The 26,097-nt window shown below is 39.6% G+C and overlaps 1 protein-coding gene across 2 annotated transcripts in view; it reads left to right on the forward strand.

The window, feature by feature from the left end:
- Positions 1-19,121, forward strand: part of BRD10 (bromodomain containing 10) — a 50,758-nt gene extending 31,637 nt beyond the window's left edge. For both annotated transcript variants that reach the window (XM_063129273.1, XM_063129274.1), the window contains exons 2-7: positions 1,465-2,864; positions 7,128-7,204; positions 8,688-8,777; positions 13,790-13,905; positions 14,069-14,247; positions 15,097-19,121. In XM_063129273.1, the coding sequence (XP_062985343.1) occupies positions 1,465-2,864; positions 7,128-7,204; positions 8,688-8,777; positions 13,790-13,905; positions 14,069-14,247; positions 15,097-18,767 (5,533 nt within the window). In that variant the 3' untranslated portion in view covers positions 18,768-19,121. The remainder of the gene's footprint in view (positions 1-1,464; positions 2,865-7,127; positions 7,205-8,687; positions 8,778-13,789; positions 13,906-14,068; positions 14,248-15,096) is intronic.
- The last annotated feature ends 6,976 nt before the right edge of the window (positions 19,122-26,097 follow it).

Consider the following 26,097-nt stretch of genomic DNA (forward strand, 5'->3'; position numbering starts at 1 on the left):
TAAATCTACAATTTCTTATTTCCCCCTCTCCCATGCAACTCTCTCAACCACTGGAAAACCTGCTTGGGAAGGTTTCACAGCCATCCAGAGCAGATTTTGAGGGTGCATAAGGGGCTACATGGGAGAGAAGGAATCTCCCCCCTCCTGGTTATGCTGACAGAATCAACGGAATGCCACTATTGGATCATCACCCACTTATTAAGCCATTATTGGCATTTAGGTAGAAGTACATGTATGTATACCAGACTTTACGATGCCTGATTTCACAACCAGAATAGCTTCAGCTTGTTGAGTAAATTTAGAAGCTGATTGGTATTAGACTGGGGAAAAGATCTTGAAGAGTTTTAGTGTATATTTGCTTTCAACATGTTTTATGACTGTGAAAACAGCTTGATTCTTTCTGTGACATGCTTAAATGGTTCTTATTTTTTTTGCGAAATAAGTTAAGGTCTGTCAAATTTTATTTATTTAGATATGGACATGATGGACAAAACATTTATCATTTTCTATTTCAGTGGTGTGTGTGTGGGGGGGTGAGAAATACAGATGAATTAGAGGTGTGAGCAGAATATAATTAAAATAAATCTAGAATTGAATAACTGGAGAAGATTAATAAGATTTAATATCCAGTAATTTTAAATGGAACAAAGTTTTGATGTGATGTTGGGAATTTGAGTTATGACCAAGTTAGAGTTAAGCTTTTTAAATTTCCATTAATTTCAGTGGGAGAGATTTTTACATGTGGTTTGACTAGCTCATTGATCTGGAGATTTTTCAAAATGGATAAAGTCTTCAGTTATACTGATATTTACAGTGTAACACTAAATAGCTTGGATCCAAAGAAAAATAAGTGGAACTCTGCTTGTCAGCAGAACTTTCCTACCCTTTTCCCCGTTGCAGCAGCCCCTTCTTCCTTCTGAAAAGTTACTCCTGAGTTGGGCGGGGGGGGGGGGGTGTCATCTGAAATGACATAGATTTACATGGTGCCCAGAGGAGTTTATGGGAAATGAAGATGGTGCATGCTGTAGGCTCTCATTTTGCTTAAAGCAATCTCAACCATTGTGGAAAATTGTGTGATTTTTCTGTTTTTTTCAAAATAGGGTAGAGTGCCTCAGTGAGTACCAAGGATATGTCATGGGTACAGTGGCATTTGTGGACACAGTGTTGCTGTCCCCCATTCTAGGTGACAGATAGCTGCAGTGTGGCAACAAGTTAACAGAAATGCCATTGTCCACCATTTTGGTATTATATGTTAGATTTCTATATTTCAGTATTGCTGTGTTATCCAATACTCCGTTAAAACAACAACTTTATTTCTACAAGTATGCATTCTCTTTCTTTTAGATACAAATTTTAGTTGAGCTTTGATTAATGGGCAGTGTAGAAATATAATAAATAAATAAATCCATTTCTTCTTGCTGCTTTTAAGATTAAGGTTGGTTGTTTTTGTTTTTACTTTATTAGGCTTCGAGAACAAGAAAGAAAAGAGGCAGAAGAAGCTAGTCAAAAAGACATAGAAGAATGGGAGAAGTCCCTTCTGTCTCAAGCAGCTCCTACTCAGATGGAAAACATGTGGGAAATTCCAGCTATTGGCCATTTTCTTTGTTTAGCACAACATATTTTGAACTTGCCTGAAATAGTTTTTTATGAGTTAGAACGCTGCCTTTTGATGCCTCAGTGTAGTGCTTTTTTATCTAAAATAATGACTTCTTTGTTAAGTCCTCCTCATCGAAGATCTACCTTGCATCGAAGGCCAACTCTTCCTTATAGGACTTGGGAAGCAGCACTTAAACAAAAAGTACAGCAGTGGTACACAGCTGTGGGACAAACTGACAATCCTGACAGTTGTGCAGAAAAGCTTGGTCTTTGTCCTCAGTTTTTTAAAGTCCTTGGAGAAGTTAATCCTTTGGAGGAAAAACCATTTCACGAACTCCCATTTTGTCAAAAAGCATGGCTGCTAAAAGGCCTCTGTGACTTTGTATATGAGACCCAAAAGGATGTACAAGATGCTGTACTTGGTCAGCCTATCCATGAATGCAGAGAGGTAATTCTAGGTTATGATTACTTAGAACATGCCTATGTTCACTTCCCACAGTTCTGTGGCGCAGATGTACGGATTTACAAACAGAAGCCTTTTCATGCCCCTGAGTTTCCAGTTCCTTCCATTAAGGTAAAAAGAGTACCACGGATTAAACTGGAGAAAGTAAAATGTGAATATATCACCAAAAGCAATGGTGAAGTTAGACTTAGTGCTAAAGAAGAGCTTTTGCATCACACAGAGGCAGAACCAGGAAAAAACCTTTGCTCAACAAAAATCCACTTGGACCTCTTGAATGTCATGCCAGAAAAAGAAATTAAATCCAACTATGAAGAGAGAATTCATAAGGACTGCGACTTTACAACAGACTGCTGCAAAGAAAACAGGGATGAGGCAATTGTTCCAGGAGAGATTGTTAGTTATGGGGTACCTCTAAGCCCAGGAGAAATCCGGATTGTGGAAAATGGAGAAAAATGTGGTGAATCTTCAGTTGTGAAAACAGAGACCACGCCATTAAAGGAGAACACCCTTAAAACCTGCCAGATGCATGTGAATGGGAATCATAGTGACAATCCAGATAGTAATTGCCACAAAATTGCTAAAGAAATTACTTCAGAGAATTCTGTAGAAAACAAAACACTAAAGTTTAGTAAAGTACGAGCAAAAAAGAAGAAAAAGAAAAAAAAGAAACTGAAAGATATTTTGAATGAAAACCTTCAGCGGAAACGTGAGCTTCACCTCCACTCATTCAAATCTTATAAACCTGAAATTCAGAATAAGTTGCTCATGATGAAAAAGAAAGCCAAACACAAGAAGCACAAATCTGGTAAGATTATTTAACGGGAAGGTGATTTGCACAATGCATGTTTCTTTCCACCGCTGGAAAAATCGCCAAAATTAGTTGCCCTTCTACTAAAAATAATAATAACGATGCTTAGGAATTCAAATTGTTTTTCCAGGTCTGATATGTTTTCAGTGGCAGTAGCCACTGAAAAAGTGAATAAAAAACTAGTAATCTGCAAAAGAGTATTACAACTTCTTCAGCTAGAAGTCATTGGGAAGTTCTTTAGCTGGAGGTTGCATATTGTTACTCATAAGTATCTGTATGATTTTCTCCACAGGGCAAATAGCAACTTTGAGGGGAAGGAGAAATTTAGTTTGGGAACCTGGTAGAAATAGTTATCCCAGTGCCATTCCTTGAAACAGTTTACAATCCCCTGCAACTGTTTTGAATTTTTTTAACAGGATTTTTTTTATGGGTGAAGGTCTTTAATCTTCTATGGCCCTTAAACCATTTACAGTGTGGTTTAACATACATTTCAATGATTTGTTAACAATATAGAAAGGGAAATTGGGATGGTTTCTGTCAAATATTAAAATAGTGGTGATGATTAAATCCTTCATAACTTCAAAACTATATCCTTTTAGTGTGCTCTGTGTGTATTCAGCCCTTGAATGTTGTTCAGAAGGTACAGGAGATAGAGAAGACTTCCCAAACCTGGTGCCCTCTAGATATTCTGGACTGCGACTCACATCAGCCCCAACCAGCATGGCCAATGGTCAGAAATGTTGAGAGTTGTAATCCAAAGCATCCAGAGGGCACCAGACTGAGGAAGGCTGGGGTAGAGAATGCAGTAGTTTCTTACTGAGAAGAATGCGTTGCAGGAGTCAGAAGTGCCCAATCAGTAAAATGCACAAAGGCAGGATAAATTATAATTTACTCCTTGCAGGTGGCATTGGTTTTAATCACTAGTTATTAAGCAATAATAGATTACTCACAATATCTCTATCCACAGAATCCATTGTGGATTTTCATATCACTAGCTGTACCTGGCATAACATACGTCATTGTAGCATATCTTAAAGTTTATTAATTAAATATCATGGGGGCGCGGGCTGCTTGGAGGCCTCCGATACAGCGCCGTCTGGCAGACCTGGGGGGCAGGGAGGTCGGGGGAGCAGGTGTCCCCCTCTCCCCGGGGTTCCTGTCAGCCTTGGGGCACTCGCCCAGCTCGCATGAGATTAGGCTGGGGCCTGGGCTCGCAGCAGGTGAGTGGCCTCCCACCCGGCCACCAAGGGCCCCGGCCGTGCCTCGCTCATGATCCAGACCCTCTCCCCGGGGTTCCTGTCAGCCTTGGGCCGCCTGCCCAGCTCACATGAGATTAGTCCAGGCCTCGGCTCGCAGCAGGTGAGCGGCCTCCCACTCGGCCACCAAGGGCCCTGGCCATGCCTCGCTCATGCTCCAGACTGCGGCGCTGCCCCCTTTGTGGGGGTGGGGAGCGAAGAGGCAGAAAGGGGGGTAGGATTACCTTGGAAAGCCCGGAGGAGTTGGGCGAGGGGCTTAGCAACCTGTATCAGCTGATGTTACACGTTACTGTTGCTTAGCAACCTGTATCAGCTGAAGCCTTTACGGAAACATACCTAAGCGTATATAGAGATAGAAGCTCCTTATTCTGATGACTCTAAATACCAATTGCTGAGGAACTACTGAAGGAGAGGCTAATTGCTTGTATGTCTTACTTGTGGGCTTCCCAAACACAGTGGTGTTTGGATGGCCACTGTGGGAAACTGGAAGTTGGACTAGATAGGTCTTTGGTCTAATCCCACAGGGTTCTTCTTATAATCATGGTAAAACAGTAACACAGGAATGTTTGTAGTTATCTTTTCCATGTGGAGGTGGAGAGGCAGAGCAGCAGCATTAAAAAAAAAAAAGACGCAAAACATCAGCCTTTCCTCTGATACAGCATGTTAATACATCAAGGCAGAGGCAGATGCTTTGGATATTTGAAGCTGGCAGATTTCAACAGGAACAATGGATGAGTTTCTCAACTGGCAAATGATCTTTACAAATGCTCACAAATCATTGTAACAGCACTCCAAATCAGCAGCAGCAGAAAAATGTGGTGATTCCTTACACTTATCCCTGTTAGTTTGTATGACAGACTGGGGACCAGCAGAATCGATGCAGGTAGCATAGTTCAAAATCTCAATAGTTTCATGAAATCACTGAATCAATTAGTACTTTAATACATCTTAATATTACCATGTTAAACTAGAGCTGGTGAAACATCTGTTTGAATAAGCTCTTAAATTCCCCTAGGGCTTAGGGTCTTACCTGGTTTCCTGTATGTAGCTCACTGGGTGTTTAACATAGATGTTAAGACTCCCCTTTTTTGCTTCCAACCCTTGTGGCCCTACAAGTTGTCCGCTTCATCTCTATTATCTATCATTCCCCACCTAATGTGCACTTTCTGCAGACACATCTTTAGTATCTGCCTCATGTCTTGGACTATCTGGCCCTTTGGAGCCTCCTTTTCCAATTCTGCCTAAAAGAATGATGGTTTCTCCTTCAATATTGATAAAACTTTCTATTCCATGTAGCAAATTAAAGCAAGAGTGAAATACAAATAGTGTGCTAGACATTATACATGATGTTGCTTCTTCTGCTGTAGATTTTACTTTGTCTCAGAGAATTTGGTGTGTTAAGTAAACTCAGCCAGAAGATTTGTATAAAATTTTATCTTCCCCTCTTTTGCATTTCTGTTGGCATATAAGGCCAGTACAAGGTATCTTAATCTACACAGTCTCAGAGTTTAATTAATTGTTGCCTTGTTTAATTTGTTTATGTAATCCATTTATGTAGAAGGTTAATTTTAAGGTAGTATAACACGACAGAGAATCTTGTAAACATTCTCCTTAAATGCAGCTTCAGAGACTTCTGTATGTTCTATTTTTCATGTCCATTGTGGACAATTCATTCTTATACCTACAGTATTTTGTCACAATTTAACATTTTTCACACAAATTGATAATAGGCCTAACAACTAAATCACTGCAGAATAAAGTGATGGGGATGACTTCATTTTCTTTGTACTTAAAATAACATGAAGTGATATGTTTCCTCATAATATTAATTGCATTGATTACCTAGATTTGCTTAGAACTCCAATTCACTTTCTAAGGTGTTGTTCCTTAAAAATTTACAAATCTCTGAAATTTTCAGTGTTCCCATGGTTTTTTTCCTGAAATTTGCCTGAATCTTATAGAACATTTTTGTTTTTTGGGAGGACTGGTTTGCATAACTTGTAGAGAAATTATTTTTTAGGCAGTAGGAGAGATAATATTCGCCTAACCTGAAAAGGCTAGTTGGGAGAAATCTCAAAATTTTGTGTTAATTTTTGGTAATAAGGACATGGTGCACCTCAGCAGCTGCACATCTCAGGAATTTGTTTTGAGTGCCAGAACTAAGCTGAGTTCATAGTCCTTCCATTAAAAAGGTAATTCCTGGTTACCCCAAGTTTTCTTCATTTCAGCTCTAATTTGAAGAGAGGAACCCCCTGTTGTATTAACATTCAGGATGGATACCTTTCTGAATATAATGTGCTTGGCAGGTATTGACGGGCGGGGGAGTTGGTGGTGTCTGCTACCTCTGTATGTCTATATCGCGGATAGTTTTTGTTGAATATTTTTACTTGCTGTTTTTGATGACTCAAAGTAAGTGAGTCATCGAAAGGGTTAATAAGGATTTTCTGCTACTATCAATTGTGCAATTCAGAGGGCTTGGGGATGTTTGCCTTCTGTAAAACTGTTAAGTGTTGACTTCTGAGAAGTAAGCTGTCCAGTTTGATGCAAGTAGACCAGATAGAAAATGTGAAGTGCAACTCTGTGTGTGTGGGAGGGGGGATTTTTAGTAAAAAAAATTGTTTTTAAAAGCATTTTCAGAGTTGATAGAACCAACAGTCTGGCCTGTGTGGCCTCTTGGAAATATTAAAAATACAGAGAGCTTTTATGAAAAACAATTTTCATTAGTTTTTTGGTTCACAACCTGGAATTTGAATGAAAGGATATAGAAAAACATTACAATCACTTATATGTCTAAGTGTTTGTTTGTTTTTTTAAAAGCAAATACTACTATCATAGCCCCACATAGCTGCCTTGAAAGATACTGTTTATTATAGCTTTGAAACATTGATTGGTGCTTGCTATAAACTATTTGTTGTAGTTTAATTTTGAATCTATATATGATTTGATTTGATTACTGCATGAATCTTTATATTTACATGTATACAACTCTTTTTTTTCCTTCTAGGAAAGAAATCCATATCTAAAAAAACAATTACAAAGAAAAGGAAATCTGTTACAAAGCCTCCTGTCCCAGAATTCCAGGTAACCTTTTTGGTTTTAATTAGTTTAACACTTAAATTATTTAGCAGTTTTTACTTCATGCAGTGGTAGGCTGCAAAGAAAGTAAGAAAGAAAGATAAATGGAACAAATGAGTAGATTTATGTTGATACCAATAGTAAAACATAATGGGGATTTGTCCTAGAATACACATCTGCTGAATTATGTTACTTAGGGTTGACTGCCAGTAGAACAGAAACCATTAGAAGAACAGTTTTTTCCTCCCTCTGTAGCCATCTCATTCACTCCCAAAATCTGCTCTGGAGAGTTGGGGCCCCTCTGGATCAGATTTGGAAGGTATGCGGGGGACTTCGCTGTGGAAGAGAGGAAGAGATTGCATATTGTATCATCACTTGTAAGGGAAAAGAGGACTAAAGCATATCATCCAGACATATATTTGTGGCCATTTTAATGACTTCTTTGCTAAATCTCAGACGTAGGAATGTAAATTATTTCTTCACAATTATTAGAAATACTGATATTTTAAAAATTGTTGTGGCATTAAAGATTATGGTTTTTGTATGCGAAAAGATTTTTTTCTTAGCAAATTGTTTTTAAGGTTAGTCAGTCAATATTGGCAGATCTGGAAAAGAATTATTAATATTTTCATATATGAATTTTGTTTGTCTAAATGCAACTATGAGTAGTAGATGCAGCTGAGAATCAGTGTTTGTGAAACCACATAACATATTATAAATCACATAAACATATTGCTAATTATATAACTCATGTGCTAAAATTACAGGGGGGAAATTAAGGAGTTTCCTTTCACCAGTTTGGGGGGGAAATCATTCAGATGAATCATACACATAAAGTACCATCCACCTACTTTTGAAGTTAGAATTATTTGTATAAATCTTAGTTACGTAAACTGTTGTGTCTTATATCTTAATTCAACAGAATGTAAATGGCACTGTTCATATTTCATGCAGCATTCTGCATAAAACCAGAATGATGCATAAAATCAGCAGCATTCTGGAAGGTTAATACTGCAACCCTAAAATTATTTTGCTAGAAGTAAATCAGTTGGACTTTTGCATAAAATGGTTTAAGATTTGGCTATAAAAGAGATTCATATCCTTTGATCAGCTCAACTGACTTAATTGGAACTTATGAGGAATTTAAAGATAAGACCTTAAGAATTGAAAAATGATGAGATATGCAAAAAGCATTAGATTTTGATGATCTTTTATTTATTTGCTTTTCAAATGATAAATTATTAGTTTGTAGTCAACATTTTCTCTGCAACAATTAGAAATCGTTTAAGTGTAATTAAGTGCAATTCTAAATTCCAACTGGGGCTGAAATTTCAAGTGAAGAAAATTCCAGAAATAACATTTTCAAGTTCACCACTTAAGAATTCTTTCTCTGTCATTTTAATGACAAATTGACTTGTAAGTATTGGGTTTAGAATGCCTGGAGATACGCTGGAATTTTAAATGTGATCTTTTTTTCTTTTTATTTCAGCTTATTTGCACTAATCTTGATGAACTCAGGGAATTAATTAGAAAAATTGAGACTGAACTCAAAGATGTGGAGAATATTAAAAAGAAATCGGTATGGTTTTTGTTTTGTTTTTTGCTCTTGTTTAGTGTAAAATCTGATAGCTGTTTTGTAAGGGTTATCTTTTATAAGTATTTTTATCCTGTGCCTTCTTAGTAGTTAGATGAATTATGGAAAACATTGAAAAATGTCCATGGTATTCTTTTATTTTCTTTTAGTTATTACTTTCTAGGAAGGAGAACAATTGCGTATTAGTGTTTGGGCATTATTTCTAGGGCTTTTTTTAGTTAAATAAAACTTGGGACCAACACCATAGATAAATATAGCTTGTTTCCTCCCCTGCCATTCTCTCTGCTGATTTGTCACATGCTGCCTTTTTCTCCTTGTTTTAGCCAGTCCATGGAATTTAGATTGTAAGCTGCTGGACAGGGACCGTATAACTTTTGTAGAGTTCCCAGCACACTGTTGGTTACTCTACATGTGTTACAGTTTTGTTTCTCACTCTGAACCTAAGGGAAAACTTTGTGTGATCCACGATATTATTTAATATTGTAGTAGAGTGAGAGATAACTTCATCATACACCATGGATCTGCTGATGTCTTAGGACAGGGGTGGAGAACTTGTGGCCTTCCAGATGTTGTTGGACTGCAACTCCCATCAGTCCTAGCCGGCAGAGCCAATAGTGAGGTTTGATAGAAGTTGCAGTCCAACAACATCTGGAGGGCCAGAGGTTCGTCATCTCTGTCTTAGTGAATTTAAGCTAGTAAGTAGGAGACGGGTTCTTATGCAACAAATGTTATGATAACTAATTAGGATAGCGTCCAATTGAATTGGATGAATTTGGAAATATTGTTAGAGTGATTAGAGGAAAAAAGGTTGATTTATAGGTAAGTAACTACTCACAGATATAAATACCTTTTCGAATTGCCAGTCATGTTATTAGTCATATTTGATGCAGGGACTTATATAGATACTCTAGTCTAGCCCAAGGGTGGGCAGAAAGTAGATTTCCAGATATTTTGGACTTCAGCTCCCAGCCTTCCTGACCATTGGCCATACTAGTAGGAGCTTCTGGAAGTTGAAGTCCAAAACATTTGGGAATTTACATTCTGCTTGCTCCAGCTGAGGCCTCCTGCAACTCTCTTTTAATAGTTACAGCTTCAGATCAAGAGACTCCTGCTGCTACTTCACTGTTTAAGCTGAAGAGATTTGTTGAAAGGGGAAAAGGTATATATTTGTATTGGAGCTGCTGCGCAAATTAGCTTGTTAAATATTTTTCTTCTGTGTTGTATATAAATATATTAAAAATGTGTCATGCACTTCTTGGAATAGAAATGGAATAGTAAATAATTGAAATGAACAGTCAAACTTATTCCATTCAAGAACTAGCAGTTGTAATAAGATATGAAATAAGACGGCAAATCAAAGTACGTATTTCTAGATTTTGCCATGTTTTTTATTCTGTTGGGATGTAGGTTAATAGACTAATTCTATGTTGAACTAAGCCCCACTGAGTTCAGTGTAGGTGTTCATAGTATTTCAGTCCACATTTATGGTAAACTTCTTTTCTAAGCACTTTGGAATCTATACATACTGTGTCTGCCTATTTTCTGTTTGCTAGATGATATAAACTTCAAGGAAGCTCACTCTAGTTAAATATTCACCTACAGTAGCTATATTGTTGTTTTCCTTTCCAAACCTTTTACCTAAGCTTCAGTCCATGTTTTTCTTCCTTGCATTTCTGTGGATTTGGCATCTCTCTTCACATTAAGTTTTCTCAAAACACTATTTTAAACAACCAATTCTGCTAAGTCTCCAGGAGTTCTCATTTGGTTTTTAATAGATGTTCAGAACTTTAAAAAAGCCAGATTCATTTATACAGCAATCCTATACCCACTTACTTAATGGGACTTATGTATTAAAATTTATTAAATGCCTCATAAAATAAATTTATCTAGGCATTTTACAATTTACAACAACAATAATATTGCAATAAATCAACAGTATAAAACTAGTAAGTGTGCTAACATAGCATAAAATATAATGGGCCTGTTCAGGCTATACTTAAGGCTCTGTAGTTAGCAAAAATGTGGTTCTTTGGGATTAGCACTAGGGGTGTGCACGGACCCCCCGCTCCGCTTCTCTTCCAGATCCGCGATTTGCGGATCGGCCTGCTCCGCCCCGCCCCCGCTCCGCCTATGTCCGCTCCGCTCCTCTCGGAGCTCCGGATCCGGATCGGAGCTCCGTTTCCCCCCCCCCCCATAGGCTTGCATTAAGCTAAAAAAGTATACAACTTTTTTTCTGTGAAAGTTAGAAACCTCAAGTTTGGCACCATGACACCTCATGGGGGTATACACACGCACGCCAAGACTCAAGGCAATCCCATCATCCCCTGATTTTGGGGGAATTTATGAAAACCGGGCACCCCATTCACACCCCTTTCCATAGCTCCGTCAATTTGCACGTTAAAAATCTCAAACTCACCACCATGGAAGCTTATCCAGGGATACATACGCACACCAAGACTCAAGGCAGTCCCATCATCCCCTGATTTTTGGGGAATTTATGAAAATCGGGCACCCCATTCACACCCCTTTCCATAGCTCCGTCAATTTGCACGTTAAAAATCTCAAACTCGCCACCATGATAGCTTGTCCAGGGATACATACGCACACCCAGACTCAAGGCAGTCCCATCATCCCCTGATTTTTGGGGAATTTATGAAAATCCAACACCCCATTCACACCCCTTTCCATAGCTCCATCAATTTGCACGTTAAAAATCTCAAACTTGCCACCATGAAAGCTTATCCAGGGATACATAAGCACGCCAAGACTCAAGGCAGTCCCATCATCCCCTGATTTTTGGGGAATTTATGAAAATCAGGCACCCCATTCACACCCCTTTCCATAGCTCCGTCAATTTGCACGTTAAAAATCTCAAACTCACCACCATGAAAGCTTATCCAGGGATACACGCACGCCAAGACTCAAGGCAGTCCCATCATCCCCTGATTTTTGGTGGGGCTTAAACCTGCAGACATCTCAATGGGGCCATTTCAAAGGAAATCCCAACATGCCATGAATTGGGGGAGTACAGATAAACCTATGAAATCTTCCACACTTGAAAAATGGATTTGGAACTTCCAAAAGTCTAACTTGAGCGCAGGAAGGACTTCTCCCCTGAGTCAAAGCCAGGCACACACAACATCCCTGCGAGGCGGGCAGGGGAGAAGGGAGGGAAGGCAGGCAGGCAGCAGACATTTCTGGGGGCATAAGGAAGTGAGCCAAGGATAAGCCAGTAATGCATATAAAATGGAATGAATAAATAAATAAATAAACAAAGGGGGGTGGAATTAAAAGCAGCAGTGTTGCTGAATAAACAACAAGAAGAACTTTTTTAAAAAGGCTATATCTGTCTTTTACCAGTAATAGGGGGACGTGCCCGGGGGAGGGGGAAGCAGCTGCCAATTTGACTGGTCCTAGTGGCCAGTCTTTTAAGAAGCAACGCTGTCAGTTCAACTCATGAAAGACATTGCTCCACCACTAAGAAGTAAACGCTCACTTCAACTCATGATAGGCATTCCTCCACTGGGTTACTCTCTTTGGAGGGCTGTGATAGCCCCCCAAGTACAGGAGAGAGTGGGGGCACATCCACATGGCTTGCCCTAGGGGAGCTCATCCCCTTGCACCACATCTTTTCAGTTGTTCCCCAAAGTTAGGGTGGGTAGCAGTGCTCTCTTATTATTGGCTTAGTATATGATTTCAGGTTGTGTTTGTGCATTTGGTGGGGCTACTGTGTTAAAAAACACTGGGAAAAGTCCGTTCAGATTAAGAAAGAGAAGTTTCCCAGAATCCCAAGTTACCCGTTTTGCCTATCCCCTCCTCCAACTTTGGGATCATGACCGGGAGTTGACTCTGCCCCTCAGCCCTTCGAAAAAGGTATTTCCCTCCGGTTTTTTAAAAAATTCTAGCGCGCTACCTGCACCACGCAGAGAGCTGAGAGTAGTCTCAAAATGACCCCCATCCACGACTCTCTGAGCACAAGAATTTTCAGAACGATAGCTTCAAAAACAACACAGTTATCCCCCTTTCTTTTCCGCAGTGCAATCCTATGGGCGAAATGTTTCAAGATGGCGATCGGAGCGGTCTGCCTGAAAGAGGAGCTCCGAAAAATGGGCGCTTCTCTTCGCCTTGCTTCTAGGGGTCCGCGGTCCGCTTCTACTCTGCCTCTGGGCAAGGCGGAGCAGGCCAATTCGCTCCTGCTTCTGCGCTTCTAATCGGAGCGGAGCACATGCCTAATTAGCACTACCCAGAAGCTGTGCTGTCGCACATAACACTTTAAGCCATGGTTAGAGCCACTAACCCTGCTGCAGATGGTCCGGCTGTGGTTAGTGAGCGAGCTGGTTTAGCAAAACGCATCGCACAAGATAAAGACCATTTGGCAGGTTTACTAACTGTTATAACCTCTTCTGAAGAGTGGATAAGCCCATTCTGGGCAATAATAGCCAATAGTATTTCTAGAAAATGATACTCCTTTCAAGTCATAGTGGCAGCAGGCTCCAAATCCTCCAGAAAACAGTTTTTTTAGAAGTGGATTTGATTGAGTGAGGAGTATGGAGGAAGGGAAAGGAAATGTATGTTAGTTTGTGAATGGAGGTAACTAAATCTCGGATGGTTTTGACACCCTGGTTTTTTTCATCATCATCTTCATATCTTAATATAATTTAATAATTTTGTCCTACATTTTGGTAGCTGCAAATTGATAAACCCATTCAGTAATTATTGTTTCTATGGTTAATGATATTCTCAGGATGTTACATGGTACAGGATATTTTCAGAAGTAGCAAACATTACACATCTCAGCCCGCATATGTCACAGCAGCATAGATTCTATTAACAATAGTCTGTAACCTGAGACGAGGCATTATTGATTAATGTGAAAATAAATTAGAGAAAAGTCTATAGATATACGGTGCAATCCTTTTTAGTGTACATATGAGTGCAAGAGTGTACCTTTATTTGACAGATGTACTATAATAAATACAGTATTTTCATATTTACAGGGAAGATGGTATCACCGAAAGCAAGCTGTAAAGGAATTACACTGTACTCTGATACGTCTGCTAAATGAATTGTTACCATGGGAACCAAAACTAATGAAGGCTTTTCAAAGAAACAGGTAATTAGTTGAATCCTTTTGATAAAAAGCTTGACTTTTCACAGTACCTCCAAGCTTTAGACAAGAAAGACTATAGCTAAATGTATAGGCTGATCTCTATTTTCCTAATAAGAATTATTCAAAATTACTTATATTAATGCTTACCTCTGATGTTCTTTTGAAGGTCTCGATTAAAAAAGGACTATGATGACTTCAAAAGGCAACCAGATCATGATAAATTTACTAGAGAACAGTGGACTAATGAGGATAGTGAAGTGAATGCTGGTAAAGAAGGTTTGAATGCATTAACCAGTGAGTCTCCAGAGCATACTGAGTTTCTGAAAAGGGATTATGCAGATGCAGGTAAGTGCTTTTGCTAGTTATTATGAGTGCTTAGTCACGGTGCAGTTCTTGTGTGAGAAACTTTAGCCTTGTTACCAACATCAAACTTGCATGGTAATTACCTTTTTTGTAACAAAACAACACGCACGCACACACACTTGCACCCTCTGCAATTTCTCTGGTTTGGGGATGTTGTGAAGATTTGAACAGGATTTTAAGACGAGCACAGCCTGCTCCATCCTGTGAGGAGCTGCTACTGCTTCCCCTTGCCCCAAACCCAAGAACTTACCTTTGGGGCAGGGGGAGGTGGAAGAGAGAGTCCCAGGCTCATTGGGAAAAGATGCTTAGCCAGGGCCCTGGTATCACCTGCTTTCTTCCCCTTCTCCTTCCCCAAAATTGAGCTCTTGGTTTTGGGGGCAAGGGACGGCAGTTGCAGTGGCAGTTGAGGGCATGTGGTTTCTAGTCTTTTTTTCAAGCATTTGACAGGAAAACTTGCAAAGGCTTTACCTTCTTCCAAGATAAACAGTGGGATGTTTGAACATCCCTGTTCTAGCTGAGCAAAAGACTTTACATCTAAAGTAGTGTTACCTTGTACTACAGAAACTTTATCAGATAAAATGCATGTGTAAACTTTACACCTTGACAAACCCTCACAATTTTGATTGTTTATGAATTCTTAATGAGGTCAAATTAATTTGGATGTAGATTAAGTTACTGTTTTCAGAACCTATGTAATTAGCATGTTCTTATATGAAATCTTCTTGTTTATCAGTTAGAATAGCAATGTAAGTATCTTCAGATTTTAAAGCAGTAGCAAAGTGATTAAAAGTTTAATCTTTGCTTTTTAAAACACTTGCCTTTTCTTTCCAGAGGACATGAAACTGTCAGAAATGGATCTTGCTGCAGGAAAATCCAGACCACTAAGAAAGGACCTGACTTCTAGAGAAATACAAAAGGCAGTGCCTAAATATATTAAACGCCAGTTCAAGCAAAACAGTTACCTAGATGATAGCACAAACGAGTTTTCACCAAGGAAAAAGCTCAAATTAAGCACAAGTGATACCATAGTCCATGGTATAGAAAACGACCTGTCAATTGATGGTTGCTTGAGTAAGCAAACAGAATCTTCGTCTTCAGAATCGTTGGATATGGCAGACTCTCCAGCATCAATGTCTAACTTAATAAAAGGGACCAAGCCCATCCAGGCCTTGCTTGCTAAGAATATTGGGAACAAAGTGACCTTAACTAGTCAGCTGCCACCCACTGCAGGTAGAAGCATTTCTACTTCTGAGAAGCTGATTATGTCAACTATGGGTTCTTCTCCAGTTAAACCAGTGCTGCCCTGCCAGACCAGTTCAAAAAACCCTTTACAAGTATTGTACAAAATGCCAGGTGGACACTGTGTGCCAATAGACCTGCATAACAATTCAGTGAAGATTCAGATGCAGCCTGTGGTCGACTGTAAATCAGGAGAGAAAGCCACAGGAGAGAAAATAATGCAGCAAGTCCTTATTTTGCCTAAAAATTTTCTTATCCATCACAGAGAAACTAAAAGTGGGACAAAAGAAGTCCAGTCATTGCAGCAAAAGACTACTGAGCAGCACTGTATCTCTCTTCCACAGCCAACAGCTATCAACACTACGTTAGCACCTGCCCTTCCAGCATCATCAATAAATGCTGCTACTGCACTTCTGCCCAGTACAAACTTTAAAAAGAATACTACACATTTGCCACAAGGGGCTAATTCAGCGAATAGATTTTCAATATTGCCCTCTATAATCCCCACAGGTAATGTATTAACATCAGTGGTGAAAATGAGCCAAAGTGAGACTACTAAAACTAAGACTGTAGTTTCGGCTGCCTCATCCCCGGTTGCTTCACCCACTATTTCATCAGCAGTTCAGACACTGACAACAACACTACCACAAAGTGTTTCTGCTTGCACCAGCAGTTCCTCCCCAAGACTAGCATCCCCCCCAGAAAGTACTGACACTGGTGAAACTAAACAAGAACTGAAAACAATCTGTATCAGAGATTCACAATCTATCCTTGTTAGAACGCGAGGTGGTAACACCGGCATTGTTAAGGTGCAGACAAATTCAGACCAGATTTCTCCTAGTAACTTATCTCCAAGTTCTGTTTTCACATATGCACCTCAGCTTCAGGCATTTTTAGTGCCAAAATCTACACAGTTGTCAACCTCTACTTTTTCAGCTGCAACAACAGCTATACCTAGTTTCCCAGCGCCTATCCAATCCTCTCCAACAATGTCTGCTTCCATTCCAACTGTGCCTGCTTGTATAAATCAGGTAATGGGGAAAAACATGACACTTGCATTTGGGCAGCCTCATAACAGTTGTACTGTGGATCATGGAATGCAAAAGAATGTACATGCGTCCTCTCCTACCTTTCTGTGTCCCATAACATCTAATGTTGTCATGCCAGCACCACCAAACAGCTCAGTTAATGCAATTAGCATTTCTGCAGGAAACCTTGGGCAGAGTACCACATGCACTACCCAGGCTCCCTTTATTAATCAAGGCAATGTAAATAGTACAAAATATCCTATTACGCAGCCTGAGGCCACATCCGTAACCAGTGGAAATGTGATGAGTGGTGCTCAAATTCAAAAACTTATGTTGGTCACAAATCCTCCTCTTCTTCCTGCCTGTGGAACTACAGGAGTCAACCTAATCCCTGCGCCAACATCCACTGGCATTGCGGCACAGAAACTAGTTTTCATTAATAGTCCACTTGCCAATATTCAGTCAAACACCACTTTAACTGCAGAATCCTTTAAACAGACTTTCCCTTCTTCCATGGGCAAAACATATGTTAAAGGCACAGAGCAACCTCAGTTAGTCCTAATTCCATCTACTGTGGGAGCATCGATTAAAGTAAATACATCACCAACCGTTTCTCAAATAAAAGATGTGAAAATAGGACTTAACATTGGTCAGGCCATTGTAAATAGCACCGGTAATGCTCAGAGTGTTCCACCAATTAACATTATGCAGTCTACAGCTCCAAAGGATGCAGAAGAAAAAAATAGCCAGGGTGTAATTTTGCCATTGTTAACAAGCAGTGGTTTGGTTCCTGTGTGTTCAAGTTTGCCGTGTCAAAGCATTGCATCTGTCAAAGAGTCTCTGAATGATGCAATAAGAGCAGTAAACACACCTACATTAACAACAAATGCATTTTTAGATCCTGTTCCTATGGCATTGAGTGGAACTACTACTGGAACACGGCCTACTATTTTGGCTGGTGGAATAGATACTTTAACAAAAGTTACACCAGTTTTAACTCCTCGAATGCGTACCTCTAATGTTGGAAGTACTATGGCTATATCAACTGTGAAAACGGGGCACCTTGCTTCTTCTGTACTGATTTCAACTACTCAACCAACAGTTTCTCATCCAAGTTTATCATCTACTTTTCAGTTGCCAGTTACAGTTGCCTTGCCTGGACCTGTGAATGGCGCCCCTAAAATGATACACACAGTCCCTCAGTTACCAGCAGTTTCACCTGCTGCACAATGTATGCCCCTTTCAAAAGGTCAGCAGTCCACATTGGTCCAATTTCAACCTCCAGGAATTTCATCTACAGTGCCAACCAATTGTAATGCTCAAAGACCACAAACTGTATTGCCTTCTAATGCACCAAATACAGGTAAAGTAATTGGTTTTTCTAATTTAGTCCCCCTGCCTTCCCAGCCACTGCCTCCTAATTTTGTAAAGCCAATTCCTGCTTTCAGTTGTGCTCCTAGTGCCTCTACCACTCAGACTGTTCCAGCTTCACCATCTGTAGCTAGTAATGTAGGAGGACAGTTGAATGAGTCGTGTATTCAACAGAAAATAATTATTAACACTTGTACCCCTTTGGCACCTGGAACTCAAATAATGATCAGTGGTACTCGGTTCATTGTTCCACCTCAGGGCCTTGGAGCTGGCAGTCATGTTCTTCTCATCTCTACAAATCCAAAACTTGGGCCTCTTTTAACTGTTAGCAATGGCCATGGGTTCCAAGGTGTATCTCATGCTGCTCCCCTTACCCAGAAGATTACACAAGTGTCAAGTAATACATCAAGTTGGCAGCCATCAAAACAACCTTTGAAAAGCTCTACCAAAATTGTAAACTCTCTTGGGACTGCAAACCCTCTACCTATTGTACATGCAACACCACAGGTAGTAAACAATGCTACAAAATCAAGTACTCCATCTTTTGCAACCACACTGTCTCCATCTTTGGTAGCAGTCACCCCATCTACCACTCTCGCTAAAACTTTGGCTTGTGCAACTCAGACTGGTAACTCATCGCTACAAACCAGTCCTTCTGTATTGCATCTAGATACATCTATCAAAAAACTGATGGTCAGCCCAGAAGGAGCCATTTTGAATGCTATAAAGACTCCAACATCTAAAACTTCCTCTCTGCCTTCATCCTTCTCTCCTGACATAATTTCCACAACCAGGAATCCTGCTGTTGTCTTCCCTAGTTTTCTGAAGTCCAGCATAGGTGTACCTGATACAGCTGCATCTTGAATTTAAAGTAAATGAGCCGTTAAAATGTTGGGGCATTCTTTTGATTATGAAGTTAATTTATAATTGTTAAAAAATTCTTATGCTGTTTTGAAATATATCAGACATGTGGCTGAGGTAGATTGAACCCAAGGCATGTAATGTCTACTTTTGAGCATGTGGAAACTGCCGGGTAGAGAACTGGACTGTTTTGCATGCCACTGGAAACTCAAGGGTTGAATGGATTCAGCATTCTGCACATGTCATATGTATCACCTGCCCAATTTGCCATTAACTGGGAGCTGCTACATTCTCAAATTTTAAAATACCTACCATGTGCCCAAGTGTTTGTGTGCATAAGGTCATAGCAAGATTTTTTTTTAATTGCTTCATAGTAGCTGCTTTCAATTTTTCTTTTAAAATAGGGCGAAGAAACACTTCTTTAAATATGTTTCAGATCTGTGCTTTCAAAGGATTTTTTTTATTAAAGTGGTCAAAAATGGCCATCTATTAAGACATGTTGTAGAAAGCAATGTTTGACTCTTGGTTAGCACATTTACAGGGATATGTTCCCCACACACACACACAATTTCCTCATCTTGTTTATAAACAGTACAGTACACTTTTGGGGGGGGGGGCAAAAATTACTTTGTTTATGGTTTTTTTAAATAAAAGGCATATTTATGCATTTTTAAATGCAGTCTATGGTGTACAATTGTACATATACCTGATTCCCTAACAGTATGTACTAAACTATGTGTAAAAAGAACTACTCTGTCTTATTTATGTTTTGTTTACATAATGTATAGTTTTTTAAGTATTTTAGTAATTTTGGACAAGTTACTGTTTAGCAATAATGCAGAAGAATCTGCATGTAATAAACAAAGTTGCTGTATTTCTGCTTGATAATATTGTATCAATGTCATTGTGGAGAAGGGATACTTGGTAGCACAAGGTTATGTATGTATGTGCATTAAGAAATTAAAGATGTTGGGGTTTTCAAAAATGTTGTAGGTCTAAGCAGACTTACTTAGACACAAGTTCCATTCAAGTTAGTGGGATTTACTGCCAAGTAAATGTGCCTATTGTTATAATTTTCCAGGCTTTTTCCAGCTTTTCTCTGCATCATTTCTAACACCCTCCCCCAAATGTATAAAATTGTGGCTGTCAGAACTCGGTACACACTATACTCTTAGTTTCACCATTCCCATGGGATATGAAATAAAAAACACGTCCATTATCTGAAAGTGAGTTTACTCAATTTGAAGATCTGTTATTTATTTTTTAGGAAAAAATGGGTAGAGGTTATTAAAAGATTGTTAATATTTCATTTGTATGTCTTTGATAAGAAGGCAATACTCTGAGAAAGACCCTTGCTAGCAAAGATAACAAATATGATAAGGTAGACCACAATAGTTATGAGGTAAAAGAATTAGAGAGTTGTCCTATATGAGGAATTGCTGACATTCAAGTTACTATTTTGTAGTCACAGTTAGTTACAGTCTTCGAGAAGGGCAGCACTTGGTAGTCTAAGGGAATATAAGCAAAATAACTGTACTGTCTGATGGCCATTTAAAAATGAAGGAAATAATGTGCCTAAATTCAAGAATCTGAATGTGAGGAATTGAGTTAAGTAGCAAGCACAAGAACCTTTCTCTTCACAAAACACTTGATTTTGAAATGTGACTTTTTTTTTAGCTGTGAACCTGAGTCAATAAATACAACTCTTACATAATTTAGAAAAACTAGAAATGTGATTAATGCTTATTCATATTTCAAATAATTTTAAAGTTTGAACAGATTTTTAAAAATATTTGCATTGGTAGACTGCCTTTAGCAAAGTTTAACTGGGAATTTCAACAAGATTGTCCTAAACAGTTTTTATTTCTCTAGCAGTTTTTCTTTTTACCTCAGATGCCATACCAGGCAATGAGCAATAACCAGGATTTCCTTTTTGGTTAGTGATAAGAGCATTATGATTAGCACAGAGATTCATGTTGTGGTAGGTGACTGTCAATAAATGTTTTTTTGTTGTTGAATATTATTAAAGATGAAGAATTCTAGAGAATGTTTAGGTTATTATTATTTATATACCACCCCATAGTCGAAGCTGTCTGGTCAGTTTACAAAGATTATAGTGTTTTGTCCCCAGAACAGCTGCCATGAGCATCATTTTTTGTAAAAAGATTTGATATAAATTAAATCAATAAATAGCAATGTAATATAGACCCTTAAAAGTTTCCATTTTATAGGTAAAGGACTGATATTTAGAGTCCCCCTCAGAGGTGGACATGAACCCACATCTAGAATCACAGACTCGTTCTCAACTGTTCAATCATTGGATCATGGATTAGAAACTGAGAGGTGCCTCCTATTTTACTTTGAACTTTAGTGCATCCTCATTAGTGGAAAGTGGGGTAGACAGAATGACACTATAGCTGTACACTGATATCATAGATATCCCTGCCTTCCCAGAAATATGGAAGTCAGTACACTCCCACAAGTGCACTACAGTTAGCACAGAGGTGGATGTCCATAACTAAAGAAGTATTAACTAGTGTTGCACCAATTTGTCATGAGTTTCCTTTTTCGATATGAGAGTTGCTGGTTTTTTCACATGTATTTATAGCTGCTGCTTTGATGCTTTTACTTGTTCCCCCTTCCCTGCTCCCTAAATATCAGGACATTATAGTAAATATGATGACTTCATATTTCCTGTTGGATTTGGCTACACAATGATGATGATGTGGATTAGCAGAGCCCACCTATTATCCAATGCTGAATTGGAAGGAAGTTGCACAATTTCTGAGGAAATCAGACTGATACACATTCAAATTGGAGGTTGTTATTTGCAGGGGTCCAAATGTTTGCAAAATATATTGGGGCTGTTCGCATGACATGACATCCCATTGTGTGTTATTTAACCCCTGTGAAGTAGCAGGGGGTATGCGGCTGCCAAGCTGACTATGCATCCCCCACTTGGGGGTTGTGTCATGCGAACTGGAGAGCATGGATTATGCAAGGGTAAAACAACTCAAGCATAACCCATGGTCTGCTTTAGGATTATGTGAGGATTGTTTAACCCTTGCATAACCTACGCTTCCCAGATTAGCACAATACCACAACTCCCAAGTGGGCATTGCATATGGAATTTGGCACCCATGGGTGCTGCAACCTGTGGGTTAAATAATCCATGATAAGCCCTGCCATATTATCCAAAGTCATAATCTCTTGCACCACTTCAGCTCAGCATTACTTTTAGCTGCGTTATTTCTTCTCTGCTGATCTTTGTGATCAGGATGTTGTTGATTATTTGTTCAGTCGCTTCCAACTCTTTGTGACTTCATGGACCAGCCCACGCCAGAGCTTTCTGTCGGCTGTCGCCACCCCTAGCTCCCCCAAGGTCAAGTCCGTCACTTCCAGAATATCATCCATCCATCTTGCCCTTGGTTGGCCCCTCTTCCTTTTGCCTTCCACTTTCCCTAGCATCAGCCTCTTCTCCAGGGTATCCTGTCTTCTCATTATGTGGCCAAAGTACTTTAGTTTTCCTTTTAATATTCCCTCAAGTGAGCAGTCTGGCTTTTTTTTCCTGGAGTGTGGACTGGTTTGATCTTCTTGCAGTCCAAGGCACTCTCAGAATTTTCCTCCAACACCACAGTTCAAAAGCATCTATCTTCCTTCACTCGGCCTTCCTTATGGTCCAGATCTCACAGCCATAGGTTACTACAGGGAATACCATTGCTTTAACTATGCGGACCTTTGTTGTCAGTGTGATGTCTCTGCTCTTAACTATTTTATCAAGATTTGTCAAGAAGTAAACGTCTTCTGACTTCCTGGCTGCAGTCAGCATCTGCAGTAATCTTTGCGCCCAGAAATACAAAGTGTGCCACTGCCTCCACGTTTTCTCCCTGTATTTACCAGTTATCAATCAAGCTGGTTGCCATAGGCCGGATCTACACTACTGCTTTAAAGCACTTTATAACAGTTATAAAGCGCTTTAACTGCTTTAAAGCGCTATAAAACTGTTATAAAGCACTTTAAAGCAATAGTGTAGATCTGGCCATGATCTTGGCTTTTTTGAGGTTTAACTGCAACCCAGCTTTTGCACTTTCTTCTTTCACCTTTGTCATAAGGCTCCTCAGCTCCTCCTCGCATTCAGCTATCAAAGTGGTATCATCTGCATATCTGAGATTGTTAATGTTTCTTCCCGTGATTTTAACTCCAGCCTTGGATTTGTCAAGCCCAGCACGTCACATGATGTGTTCCGCATACAAGTTGAATAGGTAGGGTGAGAGTATACAACCCTGCCATACTCCTTTCCCAATCTTAAACCAGTCCGTTGTTCCGTGGTCTGTTCTTACCGTTGCTACCTGGTCGTTATACAGATTCCTAAGGAGGCAGACAAGATGACTTGGTACCCCCATACCACCAAGAACTTGCCACAATTTGTTATGATCCACACAGTCAAAGGCTTTAGAATAGTGAATAAAACACAACCAAACATAAGGCAGGAGTGGGCAACTTGTGATCCTCCAGGTGTTATGGTCTTCAACTCCCATCAGTCCTAGTCAGCATAGCCAATGGTGAGGCATGTTGGGAGTTGTAGGCCAAAACATCTGGAGGGCTACAAGTTCAGTTATACCAGCATTAATTTTATTATGTATATTACTTGATTGATTAATGTCTTCCACCCGATAACAAATGAGTATAATTTCTGATGGGCTAGACTTTGCTCCAGTCATTTTTTTTAAAAAAAAGATGAGGACTGTTCGAGGGCAGCCTGACATCTGTAGATTCATATCTGTAGATGCTGACAATATAGTGCACTCAAAAATGTAATTGGATCAACAATCATACTTACTCTTCAATTATAATCCAATTCAATTGGTCAAGTTTGCTTTGAACCCTCCTCTCTTTACTGATTCTTATCACAACTATTTTCAGTTGTAAAAATCAAATTAAGAAAAAGTATTCAGGATTAGAAAATTGGGTTCTTTCATGAACCAAATGAGTGTTTGTCGATTTTTGTTACAGGAATGTCCATCCCAGCAACAAGATTAGATTATGCCCAGTGCTTTTGTCAAACAGGCATGGTACTTAATGCAGATTCTGAAACAATGATATGGGATAAGGCGGTGCTCAACTGGATATTGCTGCATTACAAATGCTTAATTCAAACAAGACATGAAATAGGAGATTGGTAACTGGATCTTCTGCTGGGAGAGGGATGGTATAATCCTATCCCTCCCCACAACCGTTTCTGCTATTTAAGCTCCTCTCCCCACAAGCAGTTACTATTTGATGTGGAAGATGAGAAAGATTAGTATAACATGGGTTCAGCTCAAATTTCTCTCTCTGCAGGTAATAGCTTCAGGAGGGTGATTTAAATTAGGTAAATAGGAAGTGGCCCCAATCCAAAACCTCCATGCCAACTTTCGAATAAAAAGTTATCATGGATCTCCCATCTAGTTAGCCCCACCCCCAAGTCAAATGAACCAATGGAACAATTCTATACATGACTATTCAGAAGGAAGTCCATTGAGTGTGATGGACTTATTCCTACATAAGAGTGTATGGGATTGCAGCCTGAAATCCTGAGTTAGATTTGCCGCACATGCATGCTAGAATAATTTCTTTCTCCCTGGCAAAGTGCACTGTCAGGCCAATACTCATAAACCTATGGACAGGGCGGGTGCTTGGATTCAGGCTTCTCACCCTTCAAACTGATAACTGGCTGCTAGATGTTCCCAGCTTGCCCTCACCTGCCCCCTTGCATCTGACCCCATGGGGAACAGAATCATCTAGGTGATTGGAACCTAGCTACTACTAGGTCAGGGACAAACTGATTTTCCAGGATTTGATGATCATCAAATCCTGGAAAATCAGAATGCTCAGATTTTATTTCAAGTGCATTAGACACTGAATGGGTCCACACAACATGTAACCCACCCAGTGTAGTTTGTTGTTGAATGGTGGGTTATTGTGTAGTCTGAAAACAGTGCATTTTCTGCAAAGCGAGTCATCGTGATGTCTGAACTCAGCACTTTTTCTGCAGGGTAGGTTATCATGTCTGAACGCAATGCTTTTTCTGCAGGGTGGGTTATCGTGTTGTCTGAACGCAATGCATTTTCTGCAGGATTGCTCATTAACCATCCTATATCTAACACTTCTAGGTTGAAAGGGAGCTTATCCCCAGATCAGTAAAGCAAACTTGATAAAAACAAACTCTTCCTCTGTTAACTGCTCCGCAAAACCAGATTTGAATGTGTGTCAAGTCCTCAGACTCTAAACAAAAGCCAAACCATAACATAATTAGCCCAACAAACACAGAAGCCCATAAAAGAAAGGGGGAGAGAAAAAGGGTGGCCAGCTATAATCACCTAGAGGTAGTAATAAAGTAAAATACTAAAATAAACAGTCTACAGGGCTCATTTGGCAGTTTTCAGTTGGGACGTTTCCAGAACTCACACTGCATGATTAACAAGCAACCCTGAAGAAAACACTCTGCATTCAGAAAACACGATAACTCGTGATGGGTTGGGGGTGTTATGTGAACCCAGCCTCTCAATACATTTCCAGCTGAGTTGTGTTTGGCCCCTTCTCGAAGCTCTCTAACAAATATTGAAACCCTATTGTTTAACATCTGATTAATTTCTTACTACCTCAGGTTTTAGCTGCTTATTTATTGTACTTGAATTGTGTGATGTGATCAGTTGTTTTAATCATATTTTGTACAACCATGTTGTTTTGTTGTAAGCCACATTACAATTGCAGAAGAGCAGGATATTAATAAATTACTTAATCTCCCCCCACCCTGGCTTTTCTCCCTGCAACTACTTTCCCTCAGCTGTTCTTTCACTCAACAGAGCCCAGAGTAGGAGGGGGGAGCAATCAGGAAGTGATGGTTTGGGGTCAACACGCAAGAGGGAGGATGGTTGCAGGACCCCTCCCTGGCTCACCCCCAGTATGCTTGAAATAAATGTCCACACACTTCGTTCAGATTGAGCAAGATCTGATATGGCATTGGGCCATACTGCCTTCACATGATGTTTGGCTTGTGGAGACCAGGTTCTGGACTCAGCAGAGAAATGTGTGAGTGCTTGGATTGCCAACAGCCAGAGCTGAGAAACTGAAGCACAAGAGGCTAATGAGGCGCATTTCTATGTGCACTATCTGATGGGCATAGACAGATCTTGAACAAAGAGAAAATTACATTGTACTTTAGTAAAACGTCAAAAATTGTAATTTTTTTTTAAAAAAAATCTCATAGATTTCAAGAAGACTGATTGTTGCTCTTTAATGTTTATTATGCTTGATAGATCTGGAATATTCCCCCCACCCCCGGTTATATATC

This window comes from Elgaria multicarinata, chromosome 6 (assembly GCF_023053635.1).
Source record: "Elgaria multicarinata webbii isolate HBS135686 ecotype San Diego chromosome 6, rElgMul1.1.pri, whole genome shotgun sequence".
NCBI classification, from domain to species: Eukaryota; Metazoa; Chordata; class Lepidosauria; order Squamata; family Anguidae; genus Elgaria; species Elgaria multicarinata.